Genomic DNA, 15,306 nt, shown 5'->3' with positions numbered 1-15,306 from the left:
TCTAACTAGACCTTCTGCTTCTGTTCCTCCTTGACTGATTCTCTATCTTACTCCCCACAGAAGCTATTACAAATCTTTTCTTGCTTTCTTCTTTCCCCCCTCCTCTAAGAACCTTGCCTATCTTGTGAGAAAATTGAGGTCTTTTGTTGTGAATCGCACGTGTGTATGTGCACGCGCACACACACACACACACACACACACACACACTCCCCAGGATCTGACAAAAAAGGGCTAAAGGGAAATAAGCATTTATTTAGTATTTGTTATATGTCATGTACTGTGATAAGAAATTTTACAGATACTGTCTTTCTCCTCTGATCTTGAAGTCCTCTCTGTCTATGGTTCCTTCCCTATTCAAATATGCCCAATTTGTTCCTTGTCTTAAAAAACAACAAAAAAGCCTTCCCTAGATTCTGCCTCTTCAAATTATAGTCCTCATCTCTTTCTCTTTGTTACTTATTAAAAAAAAAAACCTCTTCAACCTTTTATAATTTGACTTTTTCCCTTATCCAGATTCGTCAGTGGTCATTTAAATGCCAAATCTTCTTATCAACCTTTTGGCCTCATTTCACATTTTCTTCTCCTAGAAATTCTCCATTTTGGATTTTCATGACCATTTTTTCCTGATTTTCTTTCTGTTAATTGTTACTGTTGCAGACTCATCATGTACTTAATACCCCTCAACTATAGATGTTCCCCATGTCTCTATCCTAAGTCCTTTACATTTTCTTTCTCTGCATTCTCAGGGATCATGAACATCAAGGTAGCTTAGTGCATAGCAGGCTGGATATGGAGTCAGGAAAATCTGATTTCATATCTGGCCTCAGACACTGCTGTATAACTAAGTCACATAATCACATAACCTGTTTGATTTTGTTTATTCATCTGTAAAATGGAGATTTAAGCTCATCAATTCCAGCGGGCTTAATTATTATTTGTATGCCAGTGACTTCTAGATTTTTATATTCTTTCCCTTGAATTTTAGTCACATTCAGTGAATTTCCAACTGATTGTCCAGGATAAATCTCAAAGTCAACATGTCTAAAACCAAACCTCTTCTTTTGCCCTTATCAAATGTATACTACTTCAAAGTCCTCCTTTTATGTTGCAAGCACCACTAATTTTCAGTCCCCATGTTCATAATTTCAACATCATATTTGATCTCACTCTACTTGATCTCACTATTGTCATAAGTCACTTAACAATCAGTTGCAAAATCTCACAGTTTTTACCTTCACAATATTTCTCTCATCCTTATTAGTTACATAGATATCTTAATTTAGGCCCCGATTGCTTCTTACTTATATTACTACAACAGTCTCTTAATTCATCTTTCTACCTCAAATCTCTTACCACTGCCAGTCATCCTATACAGTATTGCCAAAGTAATTCTGTAATCAATGAATTCCAGCGGTTTCCTGTTGCCTCTAGATTCAAATATAAATATAGCTTTTAAAAGCTTTTCCAATTTTGCCCTCACTTACCTTTCCAATCATCTTTGGAAAATAGTGGAAGGCCTGGCTTGCCATGATCAGTGGAGACATGAAGTCAGACACAACTGAACAAATGAACAGCAGCAATCTTTCAAATCTCATTTGATACTAGTTTCCCTCTCAGCAGTCCAGCCAAAATAACTTTGTGTGCAATATGACACTCCAGTTCATCTTTTTACTTGACTATCCCATATGCCAAAATGCATTCCATCCTGACTTCAGTTTCATAAAGTCTCTCTCTTCTTTTAAGATGCAGTTCAGGAATCTTCTTTAACCTTCCTAAAATCCCCATAACTACTGGTATCCCACCTCTTAAATGCCCTTGTATTTAACTATTTTGTGCTTTACATATTTATGCTATATATATACTTGCTCCCTTCATTGGAATATAAATTCATTGCAAGTAAACTGTTGCTTTTCATGATACAAAGGAGGCATTTAATAAATGCTGGTTGATTGGTATATATATATGTGTGTGTGTGTGTGTGTGTGTGTGTGTGTGTGTGTGTGTGTGTGTGTATGAAAAATATATCTTATATGCCTCAGATTGATTCAATGGCAAAAAAAAAAAATTAGGAAGGCAATTATTGGAATATTCTAAGAAGATAAGTGCTCCAGTGCTTTGTTAAAGGAATCATGAATTGATAAAATCATCCTAGGAATGCAAATATCTACAAAAACTAACTAAATTATGCATAGCCTTTGAACCAGTGTTATCACTGTTAGTCATATAGCTTAGAGATCAAAGAAAGAAGGAGATGGCCTCTGAATACAGAATTATTAATTGTAGTAATTTTCTGTTGTGATTACATACTGGAAATTATGGGACACCAAAATAGGGGGATGATATATAAAAGTAACAATGTTGTGTTGTAAAAAAAATTACTAAAAGTACCTATTCAAAAAGATTCGGTAGTATTTGAATGAACAAAGATAAACTGAAGTGAGTAGAAGTAAAAGAACACTCTATACAATGACTATAACCTTGTAAAGAAAAACAATTTTAAAGACTTAAGAGATCAATTCAAGTACCACTTTTTAATTGCAGAAGACCAATAATGAAATATGCTTTAACCTCCTTACCAGAGAGATGATAAACGAGAGGTGCAAAATAAAATACATGGCCAATATAGGATTTGTTTTTCTTGACTATGCCTATTTTTTAAAATAGAGTTTTAAAAGAGCTTATTATAGGAGAGATAAGTAGAATTGATAAAGAAGAAGAGAGCTATTACTAGCTCTCTAGCTCCAAAAATGAGCGTCGATGAAACATTTCTTAATGTAGTAGTTTTCAGCAGGACAACTTTGAAACTAACATGATGAATTCATTATTATTATACTTTTTTTAAAAAAAAGCAGTATGATGGATATTCAGTTCTTTTTGTTCTTTGCATTTATAAAAAATAACTATTTAAAAACAGATAAATTGTGATCTCAAAGTATAAATAAGTTGAAAAATAAAGCATGACATAGTAAATAGAGCTCTGGAGTTAGAATCAAGGAAACCTGAGTTCCATTTCTGTGCAAGTCACTTAACTCTTGGTGTCTCAGTTTTCTTAGGATTAGATACAGTGGTTTTTAAGTTCCTTTCAACTTCTAACTATATAGGTCTGAATGAATTCTCCTGTGATATTGTTGGAATCTTTACAAACTGCTAACTCATTAGAGTTGATAGATTATTGATCTGATCTTACAAGAAGATGTTTTGGGCCAGAACCTGAAACAAGGTACTAAGTAGAACTAATTGATACAATGCTGTGTTCACACCTTTACTCATTGGAGTTCACACTTTTGGGAAATTTCAGGGTTTAGTATGAGATATCTGAATTCACACCTCCCTTGAAACTCTTAGGGCCAGAGAGCACTATAGGAGAAAACCCATAATCCCATTCTCTCAGAAGAGTCATATATATAAACCAGTGAAGAGTGATTCATTCCAGAATATTTTTCCACTTGGCTGGCTGGTGGTGGAAGAAGAGTTTTCAGAGGAAGAAGCTATGAGTCGAGAATACACTGAAGATTGAGAAGGCTTTCTCAGAGGCAAGACAGATTCAACTTGGTGCTGGCTCTGGAGGCTGAAGAAAGCAGAGGCAGAGGCTGAAGGACAAAACCTTTGCATTTGGAGACATTCAGAGCAAATTGAAATAAACGTTTGTATTTTTACCAGCTGGCTGCATTTGGGGTAATTATTGATCTGAACTGATATTAACGCTGCCTCCCAGAAAACCTCCCTCAAAAGACCTGCACCTCTCCCCCAGAGAGAATCTATATTATATATTTTAAAGATGAAAAAAAATACCACATGATATAATTGACATAGAATCTATATAGTTAAATTAGAAACACACTTGATTTCATTCAAAACACTTGAATCCCTGTAGGGGGCATAATGATGGGTTTATAATGAAGACCTAGGTTCAGATCTCACCTTAAACACTGCTCATAAATGCACTTAATCCCATAATTTCAGATTATTTATCTGTAAAATAAGGGGAAAAGGGATGTTGACTCAATGGCCTCTAAGTTCTTGTTTTACCTCTAATGCTGTGATTTATGATCCTTTGATCTAATCTTACATCTATCATATACTAGTTTTGTGGCCATGGGAAAGTCATTTAAACTCTTGGGGCTTAGTTTCATTAATTCCAAAATAGGGATAGGATAAATTATTATCTATAACAGCATCATCGTACACTTTGTAGGACATGGCTACTAGTGATAGCTTAATACAGCCATGATCCAAAAAAATTTTAATAGACTAATTAGAGTATTGGGATGAATCTACTAAAATTATATTCAGTAGAAATAAATGCAAAGTTTTTCACTTGAGTACAGAAAATCAACTTCACAAGTATATGAGGAGGGAACCATGGTAATATAATTCAGAAAAAAGCTTCTAGGACTTTTTAAAGTCTACAAACCCAGTATGAGTCAGTAGTTTATAACTGTCAAGAGAGTCCATATAATCTTGGATCATATTTAGAGACATATGGGAATTGAGGATATGATAGTTCTATTATTCTGATGTTATCAGACCTCAGATGGAAAAGTGGGTTCACTTTTGGGCATCACAATTTAAGAAAGATGTGACAAGCTGCAGATTGATAAACTGCCTAAAGAGTAGAATGGTGAAGGGCCTTGAGACTGTCATATAAGAAATGGTTGAAGGAATTGTGAATGTGTTAGCTTAGAGAAGAGATTTGTAGGGCAGAGGCAGTGGGAATGTAGTATGGAATGCAAGAATTTGAAAGATTGAAGGAGATATTAGACTTTTTCTGTTTGGCCCAGAGATTAGAGCTAAGAGCAAAAAATGAATATTGTAAAAAAAATCCAATTTAAACTTGATGTCAGGAAAAACTACCTAGCAATTAGAGCTTCCTAAAATGAATTGGTTCAAGGGGCAATGGGCTTCCTTCCTTGAAAATCTCCAAATAGGCAAGATTCACCACTTGTAAGGTTGTATTATGGTGGAGATTCCTTTCAAATGTGGATTAGACTATATGATTGTTGACATCCTTTTTAACTCTGTTTCTTTATAACTTTTCTCCTTTGTTGTTTAAATTAAATTGGTCTAGAAAAATCTAGGATAAACTGAAATTTTTGACTGACCTCCAAAGTAGCTTAATTTCTTAATATTTTTTTTAAAAAGAAGCAGGTCAACAATATTATTAACAATAGACTTCCAACTAAGATGGTTACCACATAGAGGTTTACTTGCCTCTTCTAAAATATTCCTTCTGCCAGAAATCTGAAATTCAATAAGACTAAATGATCAATGAGAAATTTTAATCATTATTTAACCAGAACTGTATAAAAAAATCAGCTATAAGCCCACAAATTCCAACCATTACTAGAGACTAGTTATCAATATGTATAGACTGCAAATTTATACCCAGAGGGAGAGAGAGTCCAGAAATCACCAGGGCAGAAAGAGGCAGCATGGCAGTTCAGACTGGATCAGCTGAAGCAGCTCTACAAGCCCCTTAGTATTCTGGTCTGAAACATCATAAATGGACCCAGAAGATGGAGCATTTGAAATCTAAAATATTTATATAGGACTAATTTCAGAAAGTAGAGATCAATAATAGGAGTCCAGGAAATTTTAAGTTTACACTAAGCAGGATTAACCACCCCAACCAAAATTGTATTAGCAATAAGTAAACAAAGGATGACATAGACCAATATTGAATATTATAAGTCAGGAGATTTATATAAAAATAACCAAGGAACAAATGCAATCAAAGATTCAAAGGATACAATGGATTTTCTGCAAGGAAAAATAAATACCTAGAAGAATTTATAAAGAGAAAACAAATATAAGGTCTAGAAGACAAAATTTAAGGGAACAAGAAATATGTAGAATATGAGTTGTAATTCTTTGCCAAGAAATGTACTCCCTTAAAATTGAAATAGACCAAACAGAAATCAATGGCTACATGTAACAGCAAGAAATAATAGAACAAAATAAAAAATATTGGAAAAAAGTAATATATCCAATTTTATTTTTCAATATACCCGGAAATTTGGTAATGGAGAATTAGTTTTTAAAAGAATGAACTCATTGAAACTTATGATTGTGTTTATTTTTTAAAAAGAAAGTGCCTGGACTCTATTTCAAGAATGTCAAATGAGAACTACCTAGATCTATTAGAATCAGAGGGCAAAATGAAGATATAAGAAATCCATTAATTACCAGCTGGAGGAAGAAAGAAGGAGGGGAAGAATGTTGCTTTTTCTCAGAATTGTAGTCTATGAGACAAAGAGTATACAAACATGGAAGAAGAATTGGGGAGAGCAGACAGCACCATAATCTTCTCTGAAACAAAAACACGTTCAACATACATGGACACATAAAGAATTTGGTTATAGAAATACATCAAACTCAACAGAAAAACAAATGGGGAAAAGGAGAGAAGAGCCCACTACCAGGAGGGAATAATCACAAGCAAAACAAATGTCTTGATTCCAAAGAGGGAAAGAAAAGGAAAAATAAATATCATCAGTTAGGGAATGACTGAATAAATATATAATATGACTGTATACAAATGAACATATGAATAAATGTGTAAAGGAACATAATAAATTATTATTAAGCCATAAGAAATAATGAAAGAAATGTTTTTTTTTTAAAATCTTGGGTAGTATGAACTCATAGAGTGAAGTGTAAGAACTACATAAATAACTTAAAGACATCTTCATCTTCATTATAAAATAAAAACATGTTTTAAAGATTTAAGCACTCTTTATTAAAGCAAATGATGAGCTCAATCTTTAGGTAACAAGTGATGATGAAACAAATTACCTAAACTCGTTATTGAAAGATAATGGACTGAAGATATAGAAAGAGATACATTTTTAAATGGGCACAGCTATTTTTCTTGGCTGTGCTTACTTGTTAATGTTTTGGGTTTTTGTTTTTTTTAATTTCTAATGAGAGAGGTTAGCAGAATTAGAGAGAGACATTTAAACTTTTTTTTTTTTAATTCATAACTTGGTTCTTTTCTACAGTGGTGATTCAAGGCAATTCCAATAGACTTGTGATGGAACATTTATCCACATCCATAATTACGAAAACTGAATGTGCATCAAAGCATAGTATCTTGGTTTTTTTTCCCCTTTGATCTGATTTTTTTTTGTTGTTCAACATGATGAATATGGAAATATCTTTAGAATATTTACCTATAGCAGATTACTTGCTGTCTTGGGGAGGGGGAAGAAAATAAGGGAGGAAAATTTAGAATAAAAGATTGTGCAAAGGTAAATGTTGAAAACTATCTTTGCATGTATTTGGATTTAAAAACACAGAAGGAAGTTCAGAAGGAAAAGCCAAGCTAGTTTTAAAATTAGTTTTCTGAATTTATTATATACTTTTTAAAAAAGTGAAATGAAATAGAGATTCATGGCTTCAGTTATAGTCCTTTTGAATAGTACTAATTGGGTAAACTTTTCTTTTGATGTTTAAATTCAGAATTTAAAATTTGAAAAAGAAAAGTAGCAATAACAATTTAACAGCATTAAACCCAGTAATCGTGACTTTTGTTATTTTATTTCTCTATTTTTTTTCCTCTGGAAGTTATAGTGAGGTTAAGAAGGGAAAGAAATGCTCTTTATTGCCCATTTCTATTTAAATTGATTAAGCTACTACTGTTGGTATCACTGACTCTTTTTGCTTGATGGTCTAGCAGTGAAACAATGCAGCCAATAATAGTTTATTTCAGATTTATCAAACCAATTTGATCTAATTGGGAAATGCCTTGGTCAGAATCAAGAGCTTTTTGCAAGTTTACATAAATTAGATGGTCTAAATATGTATATTATGTTCTTTTTTAACTACCAGATATCTTTGTGTCAGTCCCAGGATTTTTTTTTTTAATTTCATAGGTATACTTTTAAAATAAATAATATGATCTCGGCTTTTATTCCTACAGCCGAGAAACTCACAAGATTGCTGTATTTTATGTGGCTGAAGGACAAGAAGATAAGCATTCCATTCTCACTAATACTGGAGGAAGTCAGGCATATGAGGATTTTGTAGCTGGTCTTGGTTGGGAGGTATTAGTTTAATATTTTATAATACAGTTGCAATATAATATATAATGTGTAATATATTTTACTTAAGTGCATATGTGTATGATATAGTTTTAAATTTTATGTAAACATTTTATAAAGGATTTTAGATTCTTGTTTTATTTCTTAAAGAGAAAAAAGGTGTTTTCTTCCTTGTTATGATTCTTTTTTTTTCTTTATGTTACTAAAAAGTTCTGGGAAACCTCTAAAACCTGGGGGGACTAATACTAAAACCACTTTTAGTCATTCTGTTGCTCCTGCTCTAAGTCTCAGCTGTCAAAACAGCACTTTTTTAGAGTATCAGTAGAACTGTGTCTCTTTCCAACTTTCTCACACTTGCACATAATAGGTATTTTAAGTGTATATGTGTTCAGTTGCAACTGAAATTGAACCACCTGTATGATCTTGGGCAAATCAATTAATTTTCTATGCCTGCTTCTTTGTCTGTTAAACAGATAATTAAACCTATCTCCTAGTACAGTAGTACTAGGAGTATTATTTGTGATAAAGTATACAAATGTGTTTGAATATTATAAAAATCTAACACAAATAAATGAGATTGTATACAGATTATCCAACATTAACGATTAGCTTTTATATGTAACTCTTCAGTGTATCGTTAATATTTGAAAAATATTCAGTCTATATTCTTTATGAAATGAAAGATTAGTTTCATTTTATCAGTGGTTAAGTCTTCCTATTGAAAATTTCAAATTAATTAATTTTTATCATGAAGAAAAAAGTACTGTAGAGTATTAAATTATTATTTTCTGGCTCTGGTCAAGGGCAAAGTAATAAACACAAATTAAAAGAATCATTTTGGGTTGATTATGTATCACTATTAATTTAATTAATGATTAAGTATAACTATTGATCATTATCAACTTGACATCTGTGTATACATTTTTATCCTTAAGCCATTTCCAATCTTTTTCTTTTTATTTCTTAGGCATGAACTCTCCCACAAGCCTTTGTAATTTGTCATGAACACATATTGGGCAAACATAGAATAGCATTACTCAGCAGTTGATTTCTTTCCTAATTAGTTTCTACTAGTTAAGTGTCCTCAGTTCAGAAATAAAATATGTGAATAGTTGAATTCTGACTTAGTTTCAATATAATTTTTTTTAATAATTGAAAAATTTTATTTTCACAATTTAAAATGTCTATGATTTGGCTTTTTAAAATTATGGAAGTTTAGGACTTTTTTGTTTCTCACAGGTAAATCTAACAAATCACTGTGGCTTTATGGGAGGATTGCAAAAAAACAAAAGCACTGGATTGACCACTCCATATTTTGCTACTTCTACAGTAGAAGTAATGTTTCATGTCTCAACACGAATGCCATCTGATTCTGATGACTCTTTAACCAAAAAAGTAAGTGTTTTTTGTTTTTTTGATTATATCACATACCTTAGTAAAAGCTGATTTACTACTTAAAAATATTCTAAGCCTCTATATTCAGATATAAATCACTTATTTTATGTTTTCTTAACATGACTCCTCCTTTGCAATGCATTACTAGAACTGTCATTATGAAATATTTTTTTTTAATTTTTTATTTAATAATTACTTTATATTGACACTCGTTTCTGTTCCGATTTTTTTTTTCCCCTCCCTCCCTCCACCCCCTCCCCTAGATGGCAAGCAGTCCTTTATATGTTGGATATGTTGTAGTATATCCTAGATACAATATATGTTTGCAGAACCGAACAGTTCTCTTGTTGCTTAGGGATAATTGGATTCAGAAGGTATAAATAACCCGGGAAGAAAAACAAAAATGCAGATAGTTTACATTCGTTTCCCAGTGTTCTTTCTTTGGGTGTAGCTGCTTTTGTCCGTCATTTATCAATTGAAACTCAGGTCTCTTTGTCAAAGAAATATTATAAATTATTATATATGATTGATGTAAGAAAAGTATTATAATTAGGGGTTGATTTTCTGAACAGAACCTTAGCTTCAAATAAAATACAGATATGACCAGTAGTATATAATAAAAACAAATATATAATAACAGCTACACTACTTTGTACTAATTTAAAATAGAAAATATTTTGCTAGGAGTGCTATAAAAATCAATATTTAATTGCCAGTTTACAAGACATTCATTAACCTTATTTTGTAATACTATAGGCTGAGGATAAAAAGACAAAAATTCAACAGTTCTTGCTGTAGATTACATTCAGAAAGAGGAGACATTCTGTACAAGGTTGTAAGAGAACTTTAAATTCCAAACACTTATTTACATTTTATTCTGTGGTCCCTCTCTCATCATTTTAGAATTAAAGTTTTCTTTGTAATGATTTGAGTGATCTCTTTCTTTTAAAAAGCTTACCAAATTCTTTGAGCTGAGACATATTTCTTCCTAAATAATGTTTCTTATAGTAAGAAGAGGCTTTCTCAGTCATTTCACTATCCATTGAACAGCCTTAAAATATTGTAATAGTATACAGTTCCTATTTTTGTTACTGACAAAGGTCATGTTGGTAAAAGTGACTATAATTCATCCAGAAAAAAGTATTTTAAAAGTTAAATACAAATTTAGCATTTTTTTTACCTTCCCTTTTCTCTGTATATTCAAAACTATTCCTGAAAAAACAGTATTAGACTAAATAAAGGCTAAATCTACCTTATAAAGCAACACCACTATCACCCATTAAAATCAGTCCTGGAATTTTTCCACAAGTCCTAAACAATTTCACTGGAAAGTTATAAAATGAATTGAACTTAAACTGAACTTAAAAGTTAAGATTCAAATTCCACTGTGTAATCTTGGACTACTTGATATTTTAGAACTTCAATCTCCTTAATTGTAGAAGTAGTAATAATAATATCTGTGGTACTGATCTCTGAGTTGTTGTAAGGTATAAAACATAATGTGAAGTATATAAAATGCTTTTGTAATTTCAAGACTGTAATAATAATAGTAATAATAATAATAAATAAAATAATTAACATTTATATAATGTTTACAATATGTCAGGCACCATGCTAAGTACTTTACAACTATTATCTCATTTGATCCTCACTACTTCTGTTGGAAGTAGGTACTGTTACATAGAAATTAAGTGACTTGCCCAAGGTTTCATGATAAGTATCTGAAGCTACATTTGACCTCAGGTCTATACCTTCTAGCAGCCATATGAATGTCACTAATTTTTTTTTTTAATCTAAAAACCTTTGTCAAAGATTTTCTAAAAATTGAATTGTATTTTCATTTGCTTTTGCTTCAAACATTGACAGACATGCAAAATTAATAGTTGAAAGACAGCAGAATTGAGATTTAGATAATGATTAGAAAGTTCTAAAACGAGTGCCAAGGTGAAGCTAGGTGGTACAGTGGATAACCTGGACCATTTTTCTGAGTTCAAGTTTGGCCTCAGACACTTACTTGCTGTGTAACCCTAGAGCAAATCATTTAATCTGTTTGCCTTAGTTTCCTCATCTGTAAAATGAATTAAGAGAAGGAAATGGCAAACCACTCAAGCATCTTTGCCAAGAATACCCCAAATGGGGAATTACAAAGTGTCTGAAACAACAAACAAATAAGAAAAGTTAGGGATTGCTATTTAGTAATATTTAATAAGGAAAGTGTATTCACTACTAGCTCAGGTATACTAGTTTGTAGGGTATTTTGCCATCTAATTTTTAAAAAGCACATATGAGAGCAGTTATTAAATATTTCTATCTTAGTCAGTATGATTATTTTAAAAGGGTATGAGATTTGAAATCAGAAGACCTGGTTCAAATTCTGGTTTTATTTCTGACCTGTATGATCTTAGACAACTCACTTAAATACTTTGGGTCTTATATTCCTCATCAGTAAAATTGGAGAGTTGGTCTAAATGATATATGCAACTCCTTCTTGTTTTAAATCTGTAAGTATGTGATTTTATGAGGTATTTTGGTGTGATATATCCTAAAAGGAAAATATTTTTATTAGAAAATAAAACTATGAAAAAAGTACAGTTAATTTTTATATTAATTTCCTTACACAACAACAACAAAAAAGCCTTACTGCACTGGTATTTTTTTGCCAGAATTTAATAAATTCTACATTAGTGATAATAAGTTGAGGCCTTGAATGTGTTACAAATGAACAATTGGATATCATTAAATTGTCCCCTTTTGCTGTGTACATATATCTTTAGATGTACTAATCCATTCAGTAGACACATTAATGAGCCCTGGTTGAAGTGTAATATTGAGGAAAGTAAGGTTTGTTGACCTCAGCATGGAGTTTAATACCTTTAAATTAAATTAGTTACTTGACAGTGAATAAAGAAACAACCATGCCTCTGGCAAACTAGAATTATTGATGTCTTTCTTGTTCTTGATGTTAAACTTTGCTGGAAGGAAAGGGGAAAAGGAATCATTTATGTCTATTTTAAAGACACTAACTTTACTCCTAACTTTTCATTTGAAATGTTGTCTAGTAATTTTGTAAAATGATTGTTTTAAGATGTTATAAAATAAGTATGGCATGCAATTTTTCTCTGGAAATTTTAAAGTACAGCTTTTTTTTCCCTTAAGAAGAAAGACTTCAGTTTTTCAATAAGGTCAGTACCTAGTATCAGTAACTTTTCTATATATTTTGTTACAAATAGTCCAATGATAGTCAATTTGGGTCATTCATATGATTTCTTATACCCTGGTGCAGTGTTACTCGTCATCTGCCAGTCTAAGTTATCTCTTTAAATTGTCCCTACCTGTGTAATGGAAAAATATCTAGAAGTAATTTCATTTGCAACACCTAAAAATCAGAAATGCTATTAACATTGACGTAAAATGTTCATAATATCCCCTTTCATTTCTTTATTTTTAAATAAATTTTATTGATGTGTTATATATACATGTAAATATAACTATGTATAAATATCTCTGTCTATATATAGTTTCCCCCATTATATCCTTTTTCCCCTCTCAGAGAAGAAACCCTTTATAACAAATAATATTTTAAAAGACAAAAAAGAAAGAAGAAAAGCAAAATAACACCACAAGTGATCAGTACACTGAAAACCTCTTTCATTTCTTAAAATAGAAATCTAATCGTTGCTTATCCTGTTGCTTATAGGATAAAATACAAAATCCCTAGTCTCGCATTTTAAAAATCTTCACAATTGATTCCAATTTATCTTCCTGACTTTATTTCATATAATTCCCCTTCACTAACCACATTTTAACCATATTGCAACTGTCTTTTCTTTTACTTATCCACTTACATTCATTCATGCAAGCTGTCTACTATATTATACTTACAACATAGTTTTTTCATAATGCTACCTGTTGAAATCCCTTCTCTTTCTTCAAGAAGCAATTCACATGTTAGGGAAAAATTTCAAAGATAAAAATAAGTAATTTTGATTATGTGAGATTTCATCATAGAGCACTAACTTGAAATTAAAAAACCTCGGTTGAAATCTTTTTTCAGACACTTTCAAGCAGTGTGATATTTGATGAATCACATATCCTCTCTGTATTTCATTTTTCCTCATCTGTAAAATAAGGGCATTGGACTCATTGACTTCTTAAGATTTCTTCCAGCTTTAAAGCCGTAATCATAAGATCCAATGAAAATTTTTGCACGAGCAAAATTAATATAACTTACATAGGGAAAGAAGTAAATTATTAGGGGGAAAAATGTGCATGAGTATCTTTTATAAGTCTGAGGAGGCTACAACATAAGATCAAGATCTTCTCTCTAATGGATACATAATCAGAAGATAATAGCAGTTAATCCATCAAGTATTTATTACTTTAAGTGCCAACTGTGTGCCATATATAGTATTAGATTCTGAAGATATTAGTGCAAGGAATGAAGCAATCTCTACTTACAAGGATTTTATATTCTAATGGAGGATACAATAAGTACATATAAAATATAAAGTTAATAAATACAAATATATACAAAATAATTTAAATACAAGGTAGTCAGGATAGGTAGGTGGTATAATAACCAGAATATTGGATCTGAAGTCAGGAAGACTCATTTTGGGTGACTCACAGTTTAATACTTTTAAGCTGTGTCAACTGGGTAAATCACTTAGCCCACTAACCCAATTTGCTTCAAGGTCTTCAAGTTACTTAATCCACTAACCCAGTTTGATTCAAATTCTTCATCTGTAAAATGAGCTGGAAAAAGAAGGGACAAACTTCTATAATATCTTTGCCAAGAAAATTCCAAATGGGATCACAAAGAGTCAGAAATGATTGAAACAAATGAATGACCGAAAAGTTTGGGAAAGAGGGCACTAACAAACAGTTGGGGAGGTTTAGAAAAGGCTCATGCAGAAGATAATGTTTACGAGGAAGGAAACTTAGACTAAATTTAAGTTTGTATCTAAGAGAAGAATCTTCTTACAGGAAGAACTACAAACTTTACAGTCATATGCAAGGTTGTCCTACATCACAAATAATAAATTAATGCAAATTAAAACAACTGCAAGATTATAGAAAATTGGCACCCCTTCATCATTTCTTACACTCTTCATATATGCACATACTTTAGCTTGTTCACACATTATTTAATTTATGGGTTTTATTTTCCAGTTCTTTGCCACTGCAAAAATGAGCTGCTATAAACATTTTTGTACTTAAGGATTCTTTTCCTCTTTCTTTGATCATTTTGGCATATAGACCTCTTATTGGTATTTCTGGATCAAAAGATACAGCACAGTTTATTAGCTTTTGGACATAATTCAAAATTGCTTTCCAGAATGGCTAAGCCTTGGGGCAGCTGGATAGCACAAGTAAAAGAGCCCCAGCTCTGAAGTTAGGAGCACCTGAGTCCAAATGTGATCCCAAACACTTAATACTTACTAGTTATGTGACCCTGGGCAAGCCATTTAACCCCAATTGCCTCAGAAAAAACAACAAAAAAACAAAAACAGAATGGCTGAGCCAGTTCACAGTTTCTCCAATGTATGCATTAATGCAATATCAGCCACTTTGAAAACTCTGCAATTTCAGTGACAGGATTTCAGGTTCCCCTTTTTTTTTGAGATTTTCTTTCTCTAGTTATTCCCCTGAAGGCTTTAGACTGGGCTAGAGTCTACAAATGACATGAGGAGCCACTTGGGGAACATTTTTAGTTAGGTGTGAATCATTTTTCAATCTATTGATACAGATCATTGCTAATTACCGCTTTTTCATTGTGTTATGACTCATCCATGTCTTTTCATAAATTCACCAAAGTTCACACAACATGAAGTCTTTCTCAATTTATTGACATTGCAAGGAATTCCTC

General features: G+C 31.8%; 1 protein-coding gene across 3 annotated transcripts in view; it reads left to right on the top strand.

Annotated features, from left to right (window-relative positions):
• The window catches only part of RALGAPA1 (Ral GTPase activating protein catalytic subunit alpha 1), a 307,831-nt gene that overhangs the window by 229,644 nt on the left and 62,881 nt on the right, over positions 1-15,306 (top strand). For all 3 annotated transcript variants that reach the window (XM_051977982.1, XM_051977984.1, XM_051977983.1), the window contains 2 exons: positions 7,922-8,045; positions 9,282-9,437. In XM_051977982.1, coding sequence (XP_051833942.1) covers positions 7,922-8,045; positions 9,282-9,437 — 280 coding nt within the window. The remainder of the gene's footprint in view (positions 1-7,921; positions 8,046-9,281; positions 9,438-15,306) is intronic.

This window comes from Antechinus flavipes, chromosome 2 (assembly GCF_016432865.1).
Source record: "Antechinus flavipes isolate AdamAnt ecotype Samford, QLD, Australia chromosome 2, AdamAnt_v2, whole genome shotgun sequence".
NCBI lineage: Eukaryota > Metazoa > Chordata > Mammalia > Dasyuromorphia > Dasyuridae > Antechinus > Antechinus flavipes.
The sequence above is the reverse complement of the archived record's forward strand: the minus strand, read 5'-3'. Positions and strand labels throughout refer to the sequence as shown.